This window comes from Citrus sinensis, chromosome 3, assembly GCF_022201045.2.
Source record: "Citrus sinensis cultivar Valencia sweet orange chromosome 3, DVS_A1.0, whole genome shotgun sequence".
Taxonomy (NCBI): Eukaryota; Viridiplantae; Streptophyta; class Magnoliopsida; order Sapindales; family Rutaceae; genus Citrus; species Citrus sinensis.
The window spans coordinates 2669649-2694653 of record NC_068558.1 but is presented as its reverse complement, the minus strand read 5'-3'; the positions used below and the strand labels follow the sequence as shown (position 1 = coordinate 2694653).

Below are 25005 nucleotides of genomic sequence, written 5' to 3'. Positions count from 1 at the left end.
TGATTGACCATTTGGCATGACCTAAATCCACCAAAATCAAAAGTAATCGGCTAAATTCAAAAACCTGGGCGCGGAACCGCGGAACAAGAAGACTGAACTGGCTAACAAATTAGCGGTAGTTAATGATCAAATAGCATTAATTCTTAGAAGAAAATAAGAAACAGATCGATGAGTTCGAAAGAAAGTTGTAGAAATGAACTCCGCTATGCGATTCGTCAACTCAGTAATCGATGCCTTTACTCTGCCGCCAAATGGTACTAAAACCCTAGACCCCCAGTTACTTCATTTTCTTATTATAATAATTTTTTTTTATGCTTTAATTTTTGTTTTTAAGTACTAAAATTGGTTTTGTATCTTCAGTAATTAACAATTAGCTTCATCTATTTGATTCTCCTTTTCCGAGCGTGACTGTGATGTTTAATAAACGATAAAGCTGCAGCCTTGGTGATCCATTGGTCACTGAGGATGTTGAGCAAGAATGGGGGTAAAATCAAATTTTGACCTTATTGTTGGCTTAAATTTTGAAGGGAAGAACATTTTAGCTAAATGATTGATTCATGATCATTTAAGACCAGATAGATTTTGTTTGAATAAGCAACCAAAATGTAAGATTTTGAATGAAAATTTACTAGTTTAATTTTATTTTTTATTTTAATACCAACGAGTTTTCGTGTGCCATTATATGTACAGGGCAGCAGAGCAGTTGGTGGGAATCGAACAAGACCCGGCAAAGTATACACCTACAAACACTAGATTCCAGCGTGGAAGCTCAAGCATACGAAGAAGGTTCCGCACAAATGACATCACTTCAACACCAGTAGCTGGTGTCTCTTATGTGTCCACTCCTGTTATGGAAGAGGATGAGGTAGAGGATAGTGACTTTTACCTTTTGGCAAAGTCATACTTTGATTGCCGAGAGTACAGGAGGGCTGCTCACGTACTCCGTGATCAAACTGGAAGGAGATCAGTGTTTTTGCGCTGTTATGCACTTTATCTGGTTTGCATCATTCTTTTTAGCTTTTAGCTTTTTATGTTCACATTTCATGGCTTTATACTGAAATCCCCATGTTGACCTTTTCTGCCTGAATTCTAGAATCTGCACAGCATTTTTTGCTCAGTTCTACCTACTATTTACATTCCCTGAAGTTGTATAATTAGTACTCTTCAGCATTGTTTTGAATGGTTTTTTAATTCCAGTGAAGCTGAATTTCAGTTTTTTTTTTTTTTTTGGGGGGGGGGGGGGGGAGTTTTGGATGTATGTAACTTAGATGCTAGGGTCCTTTTATTTCTGCTTCTTCGGTGCTCCTTTTTATACTTACTGTACCATGATTGATGTCCTGTTTGTTGTGTTTTAAATAAAACTTATCATGTATTGAAATTGAATCAATCAGGATAAAATAGTTTATGCAGAAACCCACCTTCAGTAAATATTTGGATTTTGTAAATAGGCCATCACAGTCACCTTTGTTTATGTGGCATGTGGATAACAGTCATCAAAACAAGTTTAACAAGTTCTCCATAGAAACTAGGAATTTCTGTTACAACCCACGCCAGGTTGTGCGAATTAATGATTCATTGGTAAATGTGAAGTTCTTGAAATGCACAAAGACAATGTCGGCATTGATAACTTAAATAAAGTTGGGAAGATACTGTTCAACAAGAAAAGAATTTTAGCTTTGACCCGGGGAGGATATGATTTAAAGGGACACGTAATATTACTTTTCAAAGGACTTTAACTGTCTGTAGGAGCAGTTCGTAATCTTATAATGCATCATTTTTTGCTTAGGCAAGTACTTGTACATTTGCTAGTGCCTTTTATTGGTACTTTCAGTATTATACAAAAAGTTTTGCTATATTTAGGGAGTTTTATGTTCATGTTATTGCCTATTTGTTGCTTAATGAAGGCTGGAGAAAAACGGAAGGAAGAAGAAATGATAGAACTCGAGGGTCCATTAGGCAAGAGTAATGCTGTGAACCGTGAACTAATATCGCTGGAGAGGGAGTTATCCACATCTTGGAAGAATGGGACAGTGGATCCCTTTGGTTTGTACTTATATGGTATTGTGCTTAAAGATAAAGGCAATGAGAATCTTGCTCGTACAGTTTTTGTGGAGTCTGTAAATAGCTACCCTTGGAATTGGAATGCCTGGTCGGAGCTGAAGTCCTTGTGCACTTCAATTGACATCTTGAACAGCCTTAATCTCAATAACCATTGGATGAAGGACTACTTTCTTGCCAGTGCTTATCAAGAACTTAGGATGCATAAGGAATCCTTGACGAAATATGAATATCTACAAGGCACTTTCAGCTTCAGCAATTACATACAGGCTCAAATTGCTAAAGCCCAGTACAGTTTGAGGGAATTTGAACAAGTTGAAGTAATATTTGAAGAGCTTTTAAGAAATGACCCCTATCGAGTGGACGACATGGATATGTATTCCAATGTGCTTTATGCGAAGGAGTGTTTTTCTGCCCTAAGTTACCTTGCCCACAGGGTATTTATGACTGATAAATACAGACCTGAATCTTGTTGCATCATTGGGAACTACTACAGTTTAAAGGGGCAGCATGAGAAGTCTGTTGTGTATTTTAGGAGGGCCCTCAAGTTAGACAAAAATTATTTGTCTGCTTGGACACTAATGGGACACGAGTATGTTGAAATGAAAAATACTCCAGCAGCCATTGATGCTTATAGACGGGCCGTAGATATAAATCCACGTGACTATCGAGCCTGGTATGGGTTAGGACAAGCTTATGAGATGATGCATATGCCTTTATATGCTCTTCATTATTTTCGAAAATCTGTATTCTTGCAGCCGAATGATTCTCGATTGTGGATCGCCATGGCTCAGTGTTATGAAACTGAACAGCTTCACATGCTTGAGGAGGCAATAAAATGTTACAGAAGGGCAGCAAACTGTAATGACAGTGAAGCAATTGCCCTGAACCAGTTAGCAAAGCTGCATCACGCACTTGGACGTGATGAAGAAGCGGCATTCTACTACAAGAAGGATTTGGAGAGGATGGAAGCTGAAGAGAGGGAAGGACCAAACATGGTTGAAGCTCTGATATTTCTTGCTACCCACTGCAGAGCGCATGGCAGATTTGAAGAGGCAGAGGTGTATTGTACTCGTCTTCTGGATTACACTGGCCCGGTGAGTTTTACCCATCTGAAAAATTTGTAGAGAGGAAAAATAAAATGTCAAAACTGGTTTATACATATTTTTAAGTTCTTAACTTCTGTGCATGATTGTAGGAAAAAGAAACTGCAAAGATTATGCTTCGAGGAATGAGAATGGCACAATCTAGTTTTCCTCCAATGGATGTTGAACACTTTCCTCCATGATTTTTATGCTATTACTTAGAGAAGTTAAAATTCCTTCTGAGGCAGCTGTGAGTTATTTACAGTTTTGAGGGAACTGTCAACTTTGAATAGCTTGAGATATATTGAATTTAGAGAGTCAAGCATATCTTGGTCGTCTAACCGAAGAAGCCATTGTATTTTCTGATATAAATTATGCTTTGTTTATTTGGAAGATGGATATTCCCAGTGCAGGAATTCAAGTCTGCATATGTTGCATTAACTTTAAAGGTTGTAAATTTGTAGCATGATCACATTTCATTGTATCAGTCAATGTTTACCTTCAGTGTTGTTTACTGTAGTGTTCTTAACTTCTGAAGACGGAAGAGTTGACGCAAATTGTACAACCTGGAAAAACTGTTTTACCTTTTATGCTAAATTTTATTAATCAATTTAATACTTTCCTTCTCTATATTCATTTCAGCTATAGCTGAGACTTATAACTCCATAAAACCATACTCATAAAAGTGTCCTTTCAATAAGTTATTTTACTTATAGAGCTTGAGCAATTCTGTTTGTTAGTTGATCTATTTTGGCTGTCCACTGTTGGAAATTGAAGCATTATTGCTACCAGTAGAGGCATTTGTTAGTTTTACAAACACTCCAGAGTTAAAAACTTTGATCATCATCTCAAGTTAATAATATATCCAATCTTGATAAAAAAATATTGTTGCTCCAGAATAGAAAAATAACATATTACAGAAAAGGAGTAGAATTCAACGGTAAAGGTAATAAAAGACAGAGCACTATCAATTAACTGTGTTGTCTTGGAGACACTGATCCATTTCAGACAAACACAAATCAAAGTGTTTATATCCACCCAAATCTTATTTCCATTTGATATATGAGACCTGAAGTTCACACATACCACTACAAAACACCATTAAATTCTCAAAGGAAGCAACTATCTTCACTGAGGGTCGGTGAAGAAGCTGTTGATTTTCGGCATGATTTCCGGGGTCTTGTTGCGGACATATTTTCTTAGGAAATGCTCAGAATACTTTTCTCCCTCAGCATAATTCTCCAAAACTCCTGCAGCTCTGTTTTGCTTGGTCACCCTGATTCAACAAGGCCAAAAGAAAGATTGTAAGTCAAGCAAAAGTCATCACATCTGTGTACCAGAATGCATATAATCTCCTCTCCCCTCTATATGAAGCAAATAAGACAACAGGCTCCAACAAATAAAAACTAGCACTGAAATCTCCAAGCCACGTCTTCCTTAAATAAGTGTTTCTCTAGCACCGTAGAGCTCAATATCAAAACCTATAATAAGCCTAATTCGTCCGCTGAAGTTAGGTGAGCTCTACATCAACATTTTAATCATTTTGTCAACAAATAGACATGGAGCAACTGCAGAACCACTTAAATCACATAGCGTGCAATCAAAAATTTCACATGCTTAAAAAATAACAAAAGTCCTCTTCCAATTTAATACTCAAATAAACATTCTTCCAAAAGCACAGATGCCATGGTACCATCAAACACAGCATTTAGGCCGGCTTTTGCTTACCGGTTTTTCAAACAAATTTGAAGTTTCATTTTTTTCTTATATTGTTATGATATTGGTGATACCTTCAAGAAATAAAGACTGTTCCTAGATTTCAAAAAGAGATTTATTTCCACTTTTTTCTTTGACACGAAAGCCAGAACTGCATTTTTTCTTTCTCTAACATTGATTTGTCTCCTACAATAATCTAATAGGACAGATTAAATCAAGCCTACTATAGGACAACCCAAATTTCTAACCTCAAAATCCACTCCATTCACGTTAGTCTAAACAATCAGTTTTTCCGCTAATTATATCCAGTTAGAAATTAAGATCGCCATGTACAAATTTTATTAAAATAAAAAATGAATAATTTTCTGGATAGAGTTAGCGGGAGACCTGACTTCAGGGTTGATGCAGATATTGCGGACGAGTTGCATTCCGCAGATCCCGACAGCAACGCCTACAGCCGCGAACAGTGGAAACACCTACACGTATATTTCAAACTTATCAATTTGTTGAGATCTATATGAACTCAAAAATAGCATTACGGATTTGACCAAATCCCATCAAAACCAAGCCAAGCAATATTGGCGTTAGACAAAAAATTAAACGCTGGAACTTGAACGCACCTCGGGCCTAATCCATCGGTTCCCGGCCATTGTATGCTCTATATGAAATTGGCAGCGGAGCAAGTCAACCGAAGGATCTGGTTCCTGTTTATCGCCAAGGAATACGCGGGATAGATGGCAAGAGAGACGAAGTATTTATTTTGATTTTTGACCAGGGGTTAGGGCTTTCATTTTTTCTTATTTATTTATTTCTTTTTAGGTACTCATTGGTCGCTTTACGGAAGCGGTCGGTCTGGCTGCGCTCTCTGTCCTCCAATCAGTAAACGACACGTAGCTCGGTAAACGTTGGCGTCCGGATTCCTTCTCTTTCAGCAACTTGCAATACCGCGTTCGTCGTTTGCAACAATTTGCAACCATCTGACGCTGTGTTTATTCATCGGTTATTTATTAGAATCGACTAAAATTACAATGGATTATTATGAGAAATGAAAAATAAATATAAAAATAATAATAAGATGTTTATTTAAATTATAGGGATTAAAATTTAAATGAGTTGTACTGTCATTGATGTGTTTATTTTATTTTAAAAATCAGAATGAATAGTAACATATTACTAAAATGTCCTTAATTATTATTAGTATTGTCTATAATAATAATTACAATTATTATAAAAAATTGTTGTTAATAAAAATAATAATGACAGAAATGTGAACAATAACAATAATAACGACGACGGCTTCAAAAGAAGAAGAATAATAACAATAATAATCACAATCATCATCAGCAGTAGTAACAACTGACAGTGAAACAACAGTAGCGATCAGGATGAGCAATATTGGCGACCGGCAATAACAACGTCAACAAGCAGCAATGGAAGTGAGTAGTGGCGATGACCAATGGGTTCTCAACAATGATATTAACAAGCAGTAATGACGATGAGATTGATTTGTGAAGTGCTTGCTAATCTGATTTTTTTTTCCAAATACTTAAAGGAATGCTAAAATGGAATTACAAGGTTTAAGTAGGGGTAATTTAGTTAATCTAAGGAACGGAGAGTATGATTCTCGAACCGTCTTGGGAGTCATAACTCGATAAGTATTCCCAAGTTGGTGTAGAGTCTACTAATTTGATTCTTATTCGCCCTACTTATTTTAGAAATAAACAAATCAATCTATTCGACTGTTTAACCTCCAAAATTATTTCATTAGCCTATGTTTCACCAACAACCTAAACCCTTAAAAATGAAGGTATTTTTCAGTAATTTAGGCCTACGTACCATTGATATGTATAATATAATCTAACATTAGAAGAATGATACTTTAAAAGATAGAGTGAAAACTCCTTACTTGTATACATAAAAAAAAAGAAAGAAAGAAAGTAAATTAAGTATTTTTTATTTTAAAAAAAAACCAATATCACAAACTTTTTGCGATTTGGCAAACGTAGGGAACCGAACAGACCATTGTGCCACCACGTCCAAAGTCATTCGGCACAGCCATTAAAGCTGTTGATGTAAGTAAGAATCCCAAGCCTTGCTTAGAAGCATTGCAGGTAACGGTAATGACATAATTTTCATGAATTTGGTTTTGTTTTTTACCCTTGCTTTTCATAGTTAATAATTGGGACAACTTGAAACTGAATAAAAGGAATTCTGAAGTATAAAATAATAAATGGCTCGAGAGAATGATAGTCTGAATTTAAACTGGCTTTTTTTTTTGTTAATGAGTTTTTCAATTGTTTCTAAGCATCCAATGCGTTAAAATGGTGTTGCTTGAGATTAGAAAGAAGAGATTTGAGTCCGAGAAGGCATGAGAGAGAAAAGAAAAAAAATTAATTCTTTTTTTTTTTTAATAAAGATAACTATGGAAATTAAAAGAAGTTAATTTAAAAGTAGAGACTGATGAAATAAACTACAGATCAAATATTATTCCTCATTTTCATTCTTAATTAGTAATACACCCATTACATCCACACAAAAATAAAGACAAACAAATTAGTCAAAATTTTATTATCCAATTTTTCCTTTTTTCCCATAATAGCTTTTACCATTTGCTAAACTGATAACTGATACGCGTAAGAATTATTCTGAATAATCATTAAATAATGTAAGAGATGCCCGACGACGGGTCATTGAAGTTCATTTGTATACGAGCAAGTTGTTATCCCCAACCCCAAGTACATGAATTTATGAAGGAGAAGCATGTCGTCCATTATTTTGTAATACACTCGACAAATCGTATGTTACCGCCGTAATGGAACGACGCACCATTTAGCAATAGAACCAAAGACATTTCGCAAATGACTTTAATGTTATTACCTCTTTTATTCAACATTACAATATTTACACTATGTTGTAACTTTGGGTTGTTAGGACTTGGTACATAATGAAGAGACATTCTCGACTGACGATTGTCATTTCGTCTGCGAAGTCCTCAAATGCAAAAATTTAGTAAAACCCGAACGGATGGCGTAAAAATGTGATTGAAACCGTGAAAGAAGTAATGAAGAGTAGGAAACTAAAGGCAAAAATCTTGATCTTCTGGATATTGTTTACAGACACGCTTTTGGCTATGGGGCGTCAAATTTCCACAATATCATCAGCTATATGTACAACACTTAAGTCACTGTAACTGAGGGTGGACATCAGGTTGTTGATTGGTATTCTATGCCTTGCGAAAACGGTCACGCCATGAACCTTGTTGCTTTGCAAGGACCTGAAACCAGATTAACAATTGTGTAAAATTTGATGTTCGTCCCTCTAGTTGCGGTAAAAAGAAAAATTGTTCATTAAAATCTGAAGTTATTTACATTCTCACTAAAGAGGCTTGTAGCAATATCGCCATCACTGCTCTTCTTTTCACTGCTGTCTGGTTCTGGTTCACTATCTGAAGAAACAGATGGTGGAACAGCAGATGCTCCAAACATGGCCTCATCGTGAGCAGCTTTTATTTGTTCCTCTCTTCTTGCCTTCAGAATTCACATAATATAAATAATTACTTCATTAAAACACATAATTCACTCTTACTATCTCAAGAACATACTGTTAGATCCAACTAGCATAAACATCACATGCTAACTCGATAAGAAACGGATAGCAGAACGCCTACCTCTATGGCAGAAAACCGGAAGCTCTGTCCTATGTGCTTGACTAAGGCTGCATCATCTTCCGCGGCTGAAGATAGGGTGAACATAATAATATTAGTTCTAACCTCCATGTTATTTTATCCAGGTCAGACATAAAGGTGGAAATATATAACCAACCTTCAATTTCCTCATCATCAAGAGGGGCATCCTTGTCAAACTCAAATCGTTCCCATCCAGAGCCCTTTGTTTCATCCTTATTAGCTGCACTCAGAAAACACCACTATAATGGGACAAAAGATAATAAATTACAACATAGAGAAAATGCCATATTTAGGAGCTTAGCTAATAGGTATCTAACAGCTCTTTTGCATATCCGGGGACAAGGGGAAACATTATAAGCTAAGTGAAACAAACGCTTGCCCAGTGAGAACCTCAGGGATCGCAAAATTGATATGTCAAACCAAATCTACATAAAATATTGCTATCGAGGGGGTCATTATTACGAAATTTTGTAAAAGATTCAACACATGAAAGGGTGATGCCTAAAAGATTGGCCTTTCAGTGCATAAATATACTTGAGAAAGCAAATAAAATGAATCCTCAAGTTTCTGGAAAACTACAATTTGATCAATAAAAAGAATAAAAAGTCAGCACCAAACGAAGATGAGGTCACTTACCAGTTTCAGCTAGCTGAAGTTTCATCTTGGCTTTAACTATTGCAGCTGGCGTCTGTTCACAAAAGAAAGGTAACTTTAATGACTGATCCGGTCCATGGTGACCGAGAACTATTGTATCAAAGTCATTTGCTGGAAAGTTATTAATGTATTATATTCCAAAGAACTCAGTTCTACAATTCAAGTTAACCTCATAAATAAGAAAACAACTTCAAAAAAACATAATATACAAAGAAAAAAAGGTATGAATGTGAGAGAGGGTTGTAATATGTGCCAAAACCACATGTAACTGAACCTTAACCAAATTCTGTTTCAGATTAGAGGTTCGATGAAGTGACTAGGTCGCGTGGTATCTTTCCCTCTATCCTCACATATTTTCAACATTAAACTGGAAAAATAAAACTACATCTGTTGCAACCACATATGTGTTTAACTTCTTTGACCAAGACAGTAGAGATATGTCTTTATCAATGCATTTTTAAACTAGAATAATTCATTACTACCAATATCCAATCTGAGGTGCATTCCCAGACACTCCTCTTTTACTTCACAGTTGATATATTTGTGCATAAGGATAAGCAATTCAAATCCTTTCTTCCTTTTTAACTCATACACACAATACACAGTCATTTCTCGGTGACAGCATCTGATATCAAATATGTAGATTCACATGCAAAAATTTCTGATTTTACATCCAATGATTACAACAATGGAACATGCAAAAGATGAGTAACTAAATTAAAATCTCACAGCTCCGAAAGTTGAAGTCTATGAATAATCTAAAATTCTATAAGATTCAAAGCTGTAAAAAGCAGTGATGTCAGCCTGAATCAATTTCTGAGCTCTAATAAAAGCACATATCACCACAGTATCGAGATCAACATACTCTCAGACTCATTCTGTTACTCTCAATTATCTCCCTTTTGAGCATCAACCACAGTTATAAAATAACCCATATTAATCAGACAATGACAATCAATTCAAAGAAGAATCCAGCCATACAAGTTGCCAACAGACCCAGACATAGTAACAATTCAAAGTAATAACAACAGAAAGAAGAGACGTACCATGTGGTCATAGCCTTCAATTAACCGTGAATAATCAACTTTACTATTCCTCTCCTTCTCCACCTCCCTCCTCTTTCCTCCTCTCCCCTCTCGTGGCGGCGACACGCTCCTCCTCCTCCCCCTCTCCCTCTCCCTTTCTCTATCTTTATATTCTCTCTCTCTGTTTCCATCTCTATCTCGATCACTCCTTCCTCTGTCCCTGTCTCGGTCTCTATGATCCCTCCCTCTGTCTCTATGACTCCTCTCTCTGTCTCTGTCTCTATGATCCCTCCCTCTATCTCTATGACTCCTCTCTCTGTCTCTGTCTCTGTCTCTGTCGCTGTCTTTAGTGCTAACCCTTGATTGAGCTGGTTTTTCTTCGCTAGGCTTCTTCTTGAGCTTGTTTTGAATAGATTCGAGCTGAGAGGGTTTCTCAGGATGGGAGGCTGTGGTGGGGCTCGAGGCTCTAACAAAGTTGCTGAGGAAAGAAGTATGTTTTGCGGGTACGGCGTCGTTTTCGGAAGTGGATGAGGAGGAAAAGCCGAGACCTTGCTTGAATCTAGCGGCTCCTCCGCCCTTCCGGGTCAGCTCGTCATAGTACGCCGCCGCCTTTTCTTCCTCCATCTCTCGATGGTAATGAATGGTAAGGTACTACCGCCGAAACTTCTGCGCAGTTGAAACTTTATTGGGCGGCGGATTTTGCCCCAACGGCGTCGATCGCTTTCTGTGTCTTTGGGCTGCCAAAGAATCGGGCCATGTACGTTTGGATTTTGGACTGACGATCTATTACTAAATCCACCCTCCAACTTCTTATTTATTTCTCTCACAGTAAAGTGGACCCAGCTCACCGAACTGGATAATGACCCATGAGTGTGCTTGAAGGATCAAATGAATGCACTTAACAACCCTTGTTATAGATTATTCTCGACTCCTCGGGTCAACTTAATTTTTTTTTAAGACTCATTTGTAATTATTGAATTAAGAGTAATTTTACGATAAAAAAAAAAAAGCAAAGAACCCTTACTTTATTGATAAAGAATTTTATTTTTTTTAAAAAAAGGAAAAATACATGTATTGTATTCTTTAGCGTATTGAAATTCATATTTTTAGGAAAAAAATTAACTTAATCCTTACTATATATTAAAAATTAGGAGATATATATATATATATATATGAGAAGAGGCACGTTCAATCAATCGACACGTGGAAGGTGAATAATATGATGGTGTTGATGTACGTGTATGTTGTGTGGACTCGCATAACAGACAAAGGGGTCTTTGTATTTAGAGATTTTGTTGTCGGTAATTTGAACTTGATTGAGGACGTGGTAAAAAGTGTGGGTGTAATGAGATGTCACCTCAGGATTCAGCAATACATCTAATTTTCATTATATGAAAATACGATGCGCAACAAAATCGCACGCCACAATCCCACGATCCAGGTTTCCCACTCGATCTCTCAGATTCGTATTCTCTGTCTATAAACTATACGCAGTGAGTGCCAGTGCCACACAAAAAAAGTAGAAACCCTATAATTATAAATCATCAATTTATTTATTTATTTATTTAATGATGATCACTCACGCACATAGAGGAGAGTTGGGAACTTCACCACCTGTCGCCCTCTCACCGGATCAAACCTAAAAAGATTTTGGCGCCCAGTAACCCGTACGTACATTCAATCCAATTTCTGTATTGTATCGAGATTAACCACAGTCTGTACGACTTTCCCATTTTTGAAGCCGCCGTTTCGGCCGTTTCTCGGATTTTGCAAAAATTTCAAAAAGTACAGAAAATCACGTCAATTTTTTTTTTTTTTTATAAAGTCAATATAAATAAAGACTTTATTTATATTGACCTGCGGTCATATGCAGTGCCGTTCCCTTTACTTTCTTCTTCTTCTTCTTCGTTTTTCCTTTTTAATCCATATTATTACCGAGGCAAGGGCTGCTTAAGCACTTTTAAATTAGAGCACAAATTCTAATTATATTCATAAAGTGATAAATAATAAAAAATACATTATAATTTTAATCGTGTGGTTATAAAAATATGTTCTACTTTAAAACAGTTTTAACATAATCAGACCATATCATCAATCTATGAACAATATAATTAGATATTAACATATATCGTACTAAATTTAACATAACAGTCTTTATAAACATATCATATTGCTAATTGAATAACAAAATTTTTTTAATTATCTGACCATATTATATCAATAATTGAAAGTCTTTTGATTTAACTTTCAAATACTTATTTATTTATTAATATGAAAGATAAAAGAGTAAAATAATAATAATAATAAATTATCTCTCAAAAGATTCTTCAAATAAAAATAAATTTATACTATTTTAATCAAACACAAATATCATAAAAAAAACTATTTAATAAGTTTTAGATTAATTGAAAACATAAATACATACTCCTTCATTCCGTTGAACCTAAAACCACCTTAAAAGAATAAATGAGATAGTGAAGGAAATAAAATATTACGCGGTTTCATACGTTAATATAGACATATCTTGATTCATATCTTCGTTAGTCAATTTTGGCAAATCTAGAATTTTGTCGATCGGTATGCTTGATATCAATGCTGTTTTGAACAATCAACTTTGTATCGCTATTCACTTAGATTTAGAAAATTTCCCAGTGGGTCATATTCTGCCCGTGAAAGAGACGACCATTGGACCATGAACATGAAGCAAATATTTGCAAATCTTTGAACCCATTTGTGTGCAATTCAAACCATACAAGAGTCAAAAATCCTGCTCCACAACCCTCAATTCCCCGCCTCGACCTCAATGTACAGGTAAATTTATTCTTTTTGGGTCAAAATTAATAAAAGTTATTATTATTATTATTATTATTATATTTGCGTGTTGTCTTCTCGCTGACAGGGAGCCATAGAAACAACACCGAAAAAGATTTTGTAGATGAATAAATAGAGTTAAAATTGACGGGACAAACAACAAGTTGGTGGATAATGGGTCATCTGAAAGATACTTGCTAAAAAAGAAAGATTTGCTAAGATCTTAAGATATTGGATCCTCAGAATCTTGTCACCTTCATCTCTCCTTTTCTCTCTCTCTTTTCTTGCCTTATTTATAAAGCAAAACCTGCAGGAGCACCAACTCAACGTTTCCCGTTTGCTTACAGCCTTACACAAACACATAATATATCGACAAAAACCCACCAACGGCTCGTCAAGGAAAAGAAATTCAAAGAGACTAATAGAGGCTTTCCTTTTTGGGCAATGGCAACAGTGGCTGAATGTTCTAAGGAGCTGCATGTTCTTGCTGTCGACGATAGTTATGTTGATCGCAAGCTTATTGAGAGATTGCTTCAGATATCCTCATGTAAAGGTAATTATTGGTCTTTTTCATGAAAAGATGCTAAAGTTTTTATTTTGATGGGTTTGTGAACCGAACTGAAATGTTTTTTTTTTTTTTTTTTTTTTTTTTTTTTTTTTTTTTTTGCAGTGACGGCTGTGGAGAGTGGAACAAGAGCTTTACAGTATCTGGGTTTAGATGGAGAGCAAAGCAATGTTGGTTTTGATGTAAGTGCCGATTTTTTTTTGAACATTTTTGTTTTTAATTTTGTTTGATTGATGAGAAAATGGAGGGAAAAAATATACAAACATGATGAAGTTGAAGTTATGAACTTATACCTTAACTCAACTTAAGAACTCTAAACTTGTTTTCTGTTGGGCTCATTTTTTTATTTTCTTTGTTTGCTTGCAGGCTTTGAAGGTGAATCTGATCATTACAGATTATACCATGCCTGGGATGACTGGATATGAACTACTCAAAAAGATCAAGGTGAGCTCTCCGGTCTTTTTACTTGAAAATCTCTGGTGGCTTCAATCCTATGTTGAAATTTCAAAATTTTTTCCCTTTTCCGTGTGTTGATTTGATGTTAAATGAATTTTCTGAGCAGGAATCATCTGTTTTCAGAGAGGTTCCTGTGGTGATCATGTCTTCTGAGGATGTCTTAACTCAGATTGATAGGTAAGTTCTTGGTTTAATCTCATTCTATGTTTAATCAATTGTTATTAACTTTGTATTGATGTTACCATAAGAGCTAAAAATAGTAGATTTGGGGAAATTTCTTTTGTTTAATTGGAGATCAAATCTGATATGGTTCTAAGAGGAATCTGATCATTTGATTCAAAAGATCAAATCTCCTCTGGCCCTTATGAAATACAGTGGATCTGTGATGAGAGAATGAGAATCTGTCAATATTTCCAACACCAGATTTGGGACACCAAAATCTTTATGGGATATGATATTATGATATTTTTCTCCTCAAATATAAATATAATTGGACAGACTGGTGGCGTGTGTAAAAAAATAATGCATGGATAATATACCCTACCCTACATGGCTTTATGTCTGTTGACTAGGGAATATTTCTAAATCTATGAAATAACACCTCACATGGTATGTTCTTGTAACTACTGTCCGATTTAGAATTGTAGAATGCTAGAATCTTTTGATCTTAATCATGGTAAAAGACTATGTCTGCTGTTTTTTATAAATGAAATTTAATTGTATTTCATCATTCCATATGGAGAAAGTGAAGGATACTCGCCACTTAGGTCAGGGTAGTTCACTTGCATTTTCCTTTGGCCATTATTGGGTGGTGAGGTTTGACTGTTTGTTTATTGTCTAACACGAAGCAGCCTAATCAAGTATTGTAAAATTATCATAAAAAATGTTTCCTGCTTATCTAAAACTCATTTTATTGCCTCTTCCCTGCACAAAATTTGGATTAAGAAATGGTCAAATTGCCCTAATTGAATCCTTTTTTTTTAATCCATTTATGTCTGTCCTCTATGGCAAGTTATTAACAGCTTCCATTTTCTCTATGATGAACAGTTGTTTGGAAGAAGGGGCAGAGGAATACATAGTCAAGCCAGTGAAACTATCAGACGTTAAACGGCTAAAAGATCACATAATGAGAGGAGAACCACAGGAAAATGGCAAAAGTGGACTTCTCAAGAGGAAACTAATTGATGATATTCAGGCCTCCTCGGTTCCCATATCATTCTCATCATCGGTTGCTTGTGATCTAGAATCTTCCCAACTACCATCTTCACTGTCTTCACCCAATTGTGCCTTCAAGCGACCTAAATTACTTTAGCAGGGACTCTTGAGTCATTTGCTCTTGAGTGACTGAGAATTGTCATTTTTTGTCTATAGTCAGTAGTTAGCCCCAAATGAAAGAGAAGATTGATTTTTGTAAAATTTTGCACACCGTGGCTTGACATACTTCGCTGACATGAAGAATTTACCACGACCAGAGAAAAATGAAAAAGAAGAAGAAGAAGAAGAAGAAATCCATGAGAATTATGTATAGAAAAGTAATGAAGTATTTGTGCTCCTTCTTGTGATATTTCTGTGGGAGATGAAATTTCATTGCCATTAACGAAGCCCCAGTTACACAGGGGATGTTACCTGATAGTGTGCTCGATTGAATCTTTTACGTGAAATGCACTAACAATTCTGCTCGTATGTGACTTTCTGCATTATGTGGCATGATCAACAATTCTGCTAGTATGTTACTTTCTTCATTCATTTCTCTTCAATGAAGTGACTGAATATATATACACGTACATTGATGTGAATGTCATCGACGGAAGTTACAATCAGCAATATTATCTATGGAATCTCACTAACACAAAAAATTAACGTTGGATAATTGCATTTAACTTTCTTGGAGATTATGTTGTTTCTAATTCTATTGCAAGTATAGCTTGAAGCCTGACCTAAGCATCTTTACTCGTTTACATATCATGGACTCTGCCATTCAGGCCAATGGGTAGGTGGTAAATCACTTTTATCCTATCACGGAGGTAAAAGTTTGACTTCTTATAAAGGACTTAGAATTCCTCTCTAAATCTTTTAAGTATTTTGCGCAAATCATAGATAGAAGTGAGATTTTCAAACTGTGCTCGATATACTACCAAATTATGTTATAATTGTATAAATTTAGACTCTTAATTCCTCCATCTATCTTTATATATATATAAATAAAGGTATTTGAGCAGTGGCAGGTAGACTTCCCAAGTTCTGTAATAATTTCTTTGATTTACTCTCCTAATAATGTCATTTGGAAGGAAGACATACCAAGAAAGACTTTCCCAGGTTATGCAATAATTTCTTTGATTTACTTTCCTAATAATGTCATTTGGAAGGAAGACATACCAAGAGAGACTGTGGGAAAGCTAACATTACAAGGGTAAAACATGACCAAGTAAATCTACGATAATGTCTTTCTTTGCTACAATTACATTTAAACAAGTCTTGCTGGATCATGCATTGGCTTTGAGAAAGAGCTGGGGACGACAGTCCATAATAAGCAGCATTTAATGTTTTAGCTTGGAGTTCTAGTAGCTCCCAGCTAAAACATTAAATACTGTTTAGTATGGTCCAAATGGCATTCTATACTCCAGCTAAAACATTTAATACTGCTTATTATGTGTTAAATGGCATTCCTATATATATATATAATATGGAGAGACAAAATTAAAAAAAATCTATAAATTTAAAGGACCCATGGGTGCAGTTAAAAAACTAGGGACATCAATCACAGCAGACAATTACTCAAGTTTATCTAAAACACATTTGAGTTCATAAATGGGGTGCAACGCTTTCAGTGCCTGTGTTCAACAATTCTTTAAATGAATTGGTGAGGCTTTTAATTAACTCGGATTCTTCGCTAATGGCTACGACGTTCAAGTCTTAATGATGAGCGTTGATATTTCAATTCAGATTCTACAATAAAAGCATGTGACTGCAATTTGAGAGGACATGTTGCCAAGTGCCAACAGATCATGCAGTTTTACCCCGTCAAAAATAACTAGTGAGCCACATTCATCAAAATACACCTAATTATCAACGGGGGTATATATTTTGTCTTGATTTGGTCTAAAAGGCCCTTTAGAATTTGCCGGTAATGTGATGCCCAGTGGCATCTTGAGAGAAAATGCTCGAAACTTTCAAAGCATTTATTGATTATCATATTCAGCTGTGTAGCTTGCAGCACATTATACCGGTTCGTTAATATTATAATCTTCCAATCAAATAGAAACAATGAACACATTCTGGGAAGCCTGCTTATGGCATTTTACAACAGCTGTAGCAAAATTGTTTAATTTAAATCGAAGACGAGATTACTAAGAATAGAAAAAGAAATAGACAATGCAATACAAAGATATTGATACAATCCAAGGCAAATGTTTGTTATGTTGGTTGTCTATATGAATGAAGTTAAGCAAGGGCGACGGCTAAACCATCACTTCCCTCATCGGAATTGTAGATGCATAACACATTTAGAGCTGGACAATGTGCAAATCCAACCTGAATCTTAACAGGCTGTTATAGTCATTTCCAATGGAGTTTCACAGGAAGAGTTAAGCAAAACTGGACATGTCATCTACCTTCATAGAAACCGTCTGCAAACAACACCCATATGCAGTACAGAAGAATTTACTTCGATTGCCTAAGAGTAGTAATGAAACAGCAGAGTTTCCTTCGCTCCTCATTGCAACTTTCTCTAAGCCCCTTTTGTTATAATTCACATTGGTGCAGCCATGTCCTTTTACTTGCCTTACCCTTTTGTTGTCATTTGTTCTTCCTCACTCTTTTCTCAATAAAATTCTTCACAGAACATTGATGTTCATTCCTTGGCCAACAAGTCTACTAACATAATCTTTCCATAGTCTTTGGTTGATCGGGATGCCCAAAAGCACTGCCAAGATCATTGCTGCCACAACAGAGTTACTCTGGTTATCGCTGGAGTCGCCTTCTTGATCTGTCAAAGAACTAAAAGACTTCGGCAGAAAAATAAAATTAATTCAAGCTTCCGTAGGCAGGAAGCAACTGTGACTCAGGAAGAGTTTGAGAAATTTAAAGGAAGAGTAAAAGGTTTAGTTGTTGAGGAAGTCCTTTACATGAGGAAACTAGAACACGGAGAGCTAAAAGCTACTTTTCCGAAGATTGTGTTTAATCCGAGTTTCGAAGAAGATGAAGAAAAATGCATGGACATAACAACAGTACAAAGAAGTACTATGTCACGTTTGTCACCCGAAGAGACATCTGATTTAACCGGCAGTGAGAGAAAGGCAGAGCCAGTTCGACAAAATCCAACTCTGCCACCTCCAGCTTCAGTTAGGTTGCTAACACAACCGCCGCCACCGCCTCCTCCTCCTCCTCCTAGTGTTAATCATCCATCACAAGCAACACTGCCACCAATACGGGTAAAAAGAAATCCCACGCCAGCATCCCCACCTCCTAAGGCACCTAATTTAGCTTCGCCATTGAAACCTTCACCTACTCCGAAGGGGAATGCAAGTAAGATTAAGGACGGAGAGCTCAAGTAGGACTGTTGTTGGCCACGTGAAGCTAAAACCATTGCACTGGGATAAGGTCGCAACCAATGTTGATCATTCGATGGTCTGGAATGAGATCAACGACGGATCCCTGAGGTAATTTGTCATTTTTTTAAAGTAAAACTACTATTGCATTGCTCCAGTTCTTGTTTGCTAAATCTTCTATTTCTTCTCAGATTTGATGATGAACAAATTGAAAATCTATTTGGATATTCCACCATCAATCGTAGACTTTATGAAAGAAGCAAAACGTCCATGAGTTCAGGCAGTTCCAATGCGGCACCAACAGCAGAGCTTTTTATCCTTGAACCCCGCAAGTGCCAAAACACAGCAATAGTACTGAGGTCACTCGCAATCTCTCAAAAAGAAATCATAGAGGCCCTCCTTGACGGCCAGGGACTCAGCATTGACATCCTTGAAAAACTTGCCAAACTATCTTCAAGCCAAGACGACGTAAGCAAAGTCCTCTAATTCAATGGAAATCCAACTAGACTTGGGGATGCTGAATCTTTTTGAAATATAAGTGTGCAACCCAAGAAGGGGGATGAATTGAAATTTTAAAAATTATTCTAGCAAATCTACACAACAAACAATCTAATGTCTTAATAAAAATTGAAAGCAATAAGTTCAATAAAAGCACAATAACAAATGAGTAAGGGAGAAGAGAAATAAACACACGAATTTTTACGTGGTTCGGCAATCTCTGCCTACCTCCACGCCTCCAAGCGATCCAAGCTTGATGATTTCACTATCCGAGCCTTTCTAAGGCTTCAACCGTTTACAATTGACTTCAAAGTATCAATGAATCTTTACAACAAAGAGATTATCTCCCAACCTCTTCACTCAAGTGTCTCACACACTCAAACTCTTACAATTAAAATGAAGAAATGAAAGTTACAATAAAACTCAATCAAAAAGTAGATATTCAAAAATGAAGAACAAGACATGATTCAATATTTTGTGATTTGCAAATTGAAAGCTCAATATATCTCGTATGCTTTTTGTTTATGCTTGCTAGAGGGCTTGAAAATGAATTGGATTTGAGTTTTTATAGTTTGAGCTCAAAAATTAGCCGTTATGCACATTTTGGTCATAACCGGCTTGCCGTTTAGGAATTTGATAAGCCGCTTTTATGTTACTGTTAAGGCAAAAATTTGAATTTCAGAATATCCGGCATGCCGCTTTTCATATCCGGTTAGCCGCTTTTGAAATTTGGATTGCCACTTGCGAAATCCAGATAGCCGTTTATGCTCCAGAAGCTTACTGCCCAAAATCCGGATTGCTTACCATATCCGGCTAGCCGCTTGCTACAGTAACTGCTACAATGAAATATCTTTTAAAATTATAATTTGACCCCAAAACTTTATATAACTGTATTATGACCCAAAACGTTATGAAAACTTTCAAATAGTTTAAATTTCAGAATTTTTAAATAATGCTTTGTCAATCCCAAAACGTTCTGAAATTATGATTTCACCTAAACTATGTGAAATTATAGAATGGTCCAAAATATTTAAATAGTTTCAAATAGGTCCAAATTCGAAATTTAAAACATTATCAAAGATTTTAAAATTCTTTCATTTTAGTCCAAAATACTTTAATTCCATAACATCATTTTCTTATTATAAAAGCACAATTCATAAATCTTTACTTAATCAATACATGTGGTTTGTTATCATCAAAATCAATATTTATAACCATATAGGCTAACACTTTTCTCTTCCACATCCTGAAAGTTATTCCTTCGGCATTCACTCGCGTTAATGCAATGCTTTTCAGATCAAATTACAAATCAGAAATCCTTCAACTCAAAGAGTCCTTGCAAGCACTTGAAATGGGTTATAATGAGCTACGAACCCGGGTGATCTTCCTAAAACTTCTTGAAGCCATTCTAAAAGCTGGTAATAAAATGAATGCTGGAACATCCAGAGGCAATGCTCAACGTTTCAACCTAAGTGCCCTCCGAAAGCTTTCTGATGTTAAAAGCACTAATGGGAAGACTACCCTGCTCTACTTTGTTGTGGAGCAAGTGATCTGATTGAAGGGTCGACGTGGCGAACTCAACGGAAACCACATTCTTGGAAGGACTTTCAGTCAAAGAAGCAAAACTGGTGATTCAAATTCAAAAAGCTCGACGCCAAAAGAGAGGGACAATAAGTACTTAAAACAAAGATTGCCCGCAGTGGAAGGCCTAAGCAATGAGTTCAACAATGTAAACAAAGCAGTTAGGATAGAACTTGACACATTCATCAATACCTACTCCGCACTTGCATCTCGCGTGGTAGAAATCTGGGAACTAGTAACACACTGTGCTAGTAGCGAGAAAGGCGGGTTTTTAAAGGAAATGAAAGGGCTTCTGGAGGAGTGTAAAGAAGAGCTTAAGCTGGTAAGAAATGACCAAAATAGGACTATGGAACTTGTTAAGCGGACAACAAAATACTACCAAGCAGGAGGTTCCAAAGAAAAATGGGGGCACCCACTTCAACTGTTTGTTATAGTAAAAGAATTTTTGGACATGGTTGATACAGTTTGTGCTGACATTAGTCGAAATTTACAGAAGAAGAATGGGACAACAAGCGTAGCATCATCACCACCACTGTAACCACCATCAAGAAGTCTAGTGAAATTCATCAACTTGCCAAAACAACTCAGGTTAGATATTCGAGCATCAGCATATTCCAGTGAATCATATGATAGTTTCTGAAGCATGATGATAGTTTCTCAAGCATGCTTAGAGTAGAAAGTTGTTTAGATTGAAATAAAATTGAAGACCTTTCCTAGCTTCCTTTCCAATGATTTTAATTTGCTCTTGGTTGATTTTACAGAGAAGGAATGATTTTAAACTCCCAAGTCCCAAGGCACAATTTCCGACACAAATTTATCATATCACCAGTTCTTTAATGTTAAGAGCCAAAATATAATTTCTTCTCGATCATTAAAAAAAAAAAACCAAACTATAACTTAAAACTACTAGCATATACAGATAAAAAATTAATTATTCATTTCCTATGATTTTTTTTTTAAATAGTGATTAATCATCAGATTACTACATTACACAGATATTTACAACAACCACTATTATAGCAGAGATATTACACTGATATTTACTAATCATTTCCTATGATTAGTAAAACTATCATGGCAAAACCAAAATGGTCTAAATGTTATATATTAGCCAGCTAGCTAGCTAGCTAGCTATTACCGGTAGGTCCTACAGTAATTTGGGCCGAACCCTGGGTCATCACACGGATTTAGGCCCAATTCAATCCAGATCATCTGCTTGTAACTGTGACGAAATGTGGCACAAGCCGCAATGCAATGATCTACAGTTTCAGACAAACGTGTATTTGGTTACTGCATTGTTCACCTGTTATAAGCTATTAAATAAATAATCTTAGAGCTGTTATAAAATAAAAGAGCAGTTAGTTTTCCATCCCAGGAGATGTCTGAACCTTTTTCAGTCTTGGATAAAAGAATTAGATTTACCCGACTAATATTGTTTTATTTGAGAAAGGGGAGAGAAGAAGCCAGAAGTGGTTGCATCGTGGGCGGCTTGACTCTTGAGCGAGCTTTGAGCTTGACCTGGATCAAAGTGAAGGTCGAGTCAACGATTGGGAAATACCCAAAAAGGTCTTTCACTTCCCTACACAATAATTTCCAGGAACGCGTTCAAAACTTAAAACAAGAAACATTCTATCTCCTCTACGACTTAAAGATAAAAAGGGCAATAATAATAAATCAAGCAAAGCTTCTAAACCGGGAAATTTTCTCAACAAGTACTATAACAGTTGTGGAAACGATGGCAAGTGAAAGACTTGGAGAGGTGATAAGCATGAAAGAAGAGGTGATCAAGAACGCATGCTCGATAGCCATGAAGGCACACAAATTGCCGGAGAAGCAGCTGTATCTCGTGGAAAAGAATCGTGGCTCATCAGACGTCATTTTCAGCTTTCCAGGTTCTTGGACTATCAGTGATTGGTTTAGTCGAAGCCCTTTTGGCGAAAAAATGATCGATCCACATCCACCTCAGTTCGCCTCTCTTCGAAGTATAGGGAATGATCAAGTTGCAACTGTCAATGAAGCTTTTCTTACTAGATTTCAAGCAATTCTACCTCAGCTACAAAGCGAGGTGTGTGATTTCTTTGTTAATTTACTTTTCTTTCTTTTTTTTTAAGTTTTTTGCCCCCTGAAAAATCAAAATGCAACATGTACTACTAGTTAGTAAGTATTGGTGTTGCTTCCTCTTTGGCAATCATCAAGATTCCAAAATAGACGACTGTGATAATAAATAAACTATACAATTGAATTCGAATGAAGCAATAGAAATGAAGCAAACGAATGACAAACTGGCATATATGTATATATATATAATACTGGGTAGTTCCTTCGAATCATTCTCAGGTGGTGAAAGCTGTGGCAGACAGAAAGCAAATAGTGTTCACAGGGCATTCCTCAGCTGGTCCAATTGCCGTTTTAATGACAGTTTGGTTCCTGGAAAATTGGGAAAATTTCATAAAGTCAGACCCCAGCACCAGCAGAATGCCACCTATATGCGTCACTTTTGGATCACCTCTTGTTGGTGATTTCATAATTAACCATGCTTTGAGGCGAGAAAGTTGGTCTCACTACTTCATTCATTTTGTAATGAGGTATGACATCGTCCCTCGGGTTTTGCTTGCTCCTCTCTCTTCCCTTGAGCCGGAACTGAAAACTATCCTCGATTTCTTGAACCCAAAATGTACAATTCACATTCAAGAACCAACTAGGGAAGCTTCAGCTCTCTATGTGACGGTGATGAGAAATGCATCATCTGTGGCAAGCCATGCCGCCTGTCATCTCATGGGAAACACAAACAAGTTGTCTGATACTTTGTTGAGTTTCATTGAGCTGAGCCCCTATCGACCCTTTGGAACTTATGTCTTCTGCACAGGAGATAGGGAACTCGTAGTGATGAAAAACCCTGATGCCGTTCTGCAGATATTGTTCTATTCTTCTCAGTTGAGCTCTGAAGTAGAAGGTCCAGAGATTGCTCTCAGAAGTGTAAAGGACCACTTTAATTACCAAAGCGAACTGCAGAACTTAGAGACAAAAGGTGTCGCCCATTTTGACAATTTGGAAGGGCTTCCATTGTCTTCCAATGTTGGTGCCGCTGGCCTTGGCCTGGTCCTGAATAACCTCGGCCTTGTAAGTCCGTTTCAAGATAGTTTCAAAATTTGTCTTTCAGTTTTAGAAGTTCCCCTATCAGTTTTTTTTTTTCCTTTTTTTTTCCCCCTTGGACTGACATTTTGAATCTTCGGTTTCCAGAGCACGAGAGCCAGACTCTGCCTTTGTGCTGCTGGAGAATTAGAGAAGCAAAAACGGAGAAACCAGGACAAGATTAATAAAAAGAAGACAGATATAGAAAAAGGACTACTAGCACTTGAAGGGTACAAGACCAGGTGCGAGGCTGGCAGAGTCAGCTATTATGATGCACTCAAGCTTTCAAAGGACACTGATGATTTCAATGCAAATGTTAGGAGGCTTGAGTTGGCTGGTATATTTGACGAGATTATGGAAATGTTGAAAAGGTATGAACTTCCTGATGAGTTTGAAGGCCATAGAGAGTGGATAAACATCGGAACAAGGTACCGCCGCATTGTTGAACCTCTAGATATTGCTAATTACTATCGACACCTAAAAAATGAAGACACAGGTCCCTATATGAAAAGGGGCAGACCAAAACGATACAGATACACTCAGAGGTGGCTCGAGTATGCCCTGAAGATATCGGCAGGATCCAGCGGGGAATCATGTTTCTGGGCAAGGATTGAGGATCTCTGCCTCAGAACTATTAATATGGGGCTGTTTGAAGATGTCAAAGAAGAAATACTGTCCCTGGAGAAGCAGGTAGAAAAATGGGTTCAGAATAGGGAGTTAGGTGATGATATATTCTTTGAGGATTCGACCTTCGTCAAGTGGTGGAAAAAACTCCCTCAGCAACATAGATCAGGATCATGCATTTCAAAATTCATCAATAACTAAGAAAATAAATCTTAAAGCTATAACCACTTGCTTCTAGAAGTGCAACTATCAACCGTTGGTCTCTGCCCTGGCCGTGGAAGTTGTGTAATTAGTTAACCTAATATCATTAGTTTCTATTTGTAATGTGTGCTTCAATTATACCTCAAGAGTGGTGACTCATTTTGTATTACGACCAAATAAGTCATTAGTGGATTGTTGCCAAATGTTATTAACCAATAGCAGCATTATTGTTGAAATTATACTGGCTGTTCACTGCTAACGCATCCATTTCGGGATGCCATACTGATACAAAAACAAGGATTCTGTCATACTGATACAAAAACAAGGAAAGAAAAATAAGGGCTCTCAAGAAGCAAGCCATTCTCAA

The 25005-nt window shown here is 36.5% G+C and overlaps 6 protein-coding genes across 9 annotated transcripts; 4 read left to right on the top strand and 2 right to left on the bottom strand.

The window, feature by feature from the left end:
* The first annotated feature begins 10 nt into the window (after nt 1-10).
* LOC102616882 (anaphase-promoting complex subunit 8) lies at nt 11-4381 on the top strand. Of its 2 annotated transcripts, XM_052436096.1 has the most exons (5): nt 11-254; nt 691-997; nt 1905-3155; nt 3257-3373; nt 3406-4381. In XM_052436096.1, exons 1-4 carry the CDS (start codon nt 169-171, stop codon nt 3344-3346), a joined length of 1734 nt encoding a protein of 577 aa, XP_052292056.1. In that variant the 5' UTR covers nt 11-168; the 3' UTR covers nt 3347-3373; nt 3406-4381. The 2 variants fall into 2 exon arrangements, with proteins under 2 accessions (XP_052292056.1, XP_006476686.2); XM_006476623.3 differs by having other exon boundaries at nt 12-254; nt 3257-4381.
* Nucleotides 3992-5653, bottom strand: LOC102617192 (hypothetical protein). Its single transcript, XM_006476624.4, has 3 exons — nt 5480-5653; nt 5247-5335; nt 3992-4419 (listed from the first exon to the last, which is right to left on the bottom strand). Exons 1-3 carry the CDS (start codon nt 5507-5509, stop codon nt 4272-4274), a joined length of 267 nt encoding a protein of 88 aa, XP_006476687.1. The 5' UTR covers nt 5510-5653; the 3' UTR covers nt 3992-4271.
* A 2283-nt stretch (nt 5654-7936) lies between these two features.
* Nucleotides 7937-10998, bottom strand: LOC102617483 (uncharacterized). The gene is made up of 6 exons (XM_006476625.4): nt 10245-10998; nt 9181-9232; nt 8681-8764; nt 8527-8591; nt 8228-8386; nt 7937-8133 (listed from the first exon to the last, which is right to left on the bottom strand). Exons 1-6 carry the CDS (start codon nt 10845-10847, stop codon nt 8083-8085), a joined length of 1014 nt encoding a protein of 337 aa, XP_006476688.2. The 5' UTR covers nt 10848-10998; the 3' UTR covers nt 7937-8082.
* Nucleotides 10999-12856: 1858 nt separating this feature from the next.
* Nucleotides 12857-15757, top strand: LOC102617764 (two-component response regulator ARR5). Of its 3 annotated transcripts, none has more exons than XM_052436097.1 (6): nt 12857-13034; nt 13382-13587; nt 13705-13781; nt 13966-14043; nt 14162-14232; nt 15103-15757. In XM_052436097.1, exons 1-6 carry the CDS (start codon nt 13027-13029, stop codon nt 15365-15367), a joined length of 705 nt encoding a protein of 234 aa, XP_052292057.1. In that variant the 5' UTR covers nt 12857-13026; the 3' UTR covers nt 15368-15757. The 3 variants fall into 3 exon arrangements, with proteins under 3 accessions (XP_052292057.1, XP_052292059.1, XP_052292058.1); XM_052436099.1 differs by having other exon boundaries at nt 12864-13034; nt 13348-13587; XM_052436098.1 differs by having other exon boundaries at nt 12864-13034; nt 13123-13587.
* Nucleotides 15758-18179: 2422 nt separating this feature from the next.
* On the top strand, nt 18180-21219 carry LOC107176772 (formin-like protein 8). The gene is made up of 4 exons (XM_052438210.1): nt 18180-18604; nt 18794-19070; nt 20323-20595; nt 20662-21219. The coding sequence occupies exons 1-4, from the start codon at nt 18180-18182 to the stop codon at nt 21217-21219; spliced, it is 1533 nt and encodes a 510-aa protein (XP_052294170.1).
* A 945-nt stretch (nt 21220-22164) lies between these two features.
* LOC102618041 (protein EDS1-like) lies at nt 22165-24846 on the top strand. Its single transcript, XM_006476627.3, has 3 exons — nt 22165-22746; nt 23019-23801; nt 23922-24846. Exons 1-3 carry the CDS (start codon nt 22417-22419, stop codon nt 24636-24638), a joined length of 1830 nt encoding a protein of 609 aa, XP_006476690.2. The 5' UTR covers nt 22165-22416; the 3' UTR covers nt 24639-24846.
* The last annotated feature ends 159 nt before the right edge of the window (nt 24847-25005 follow it).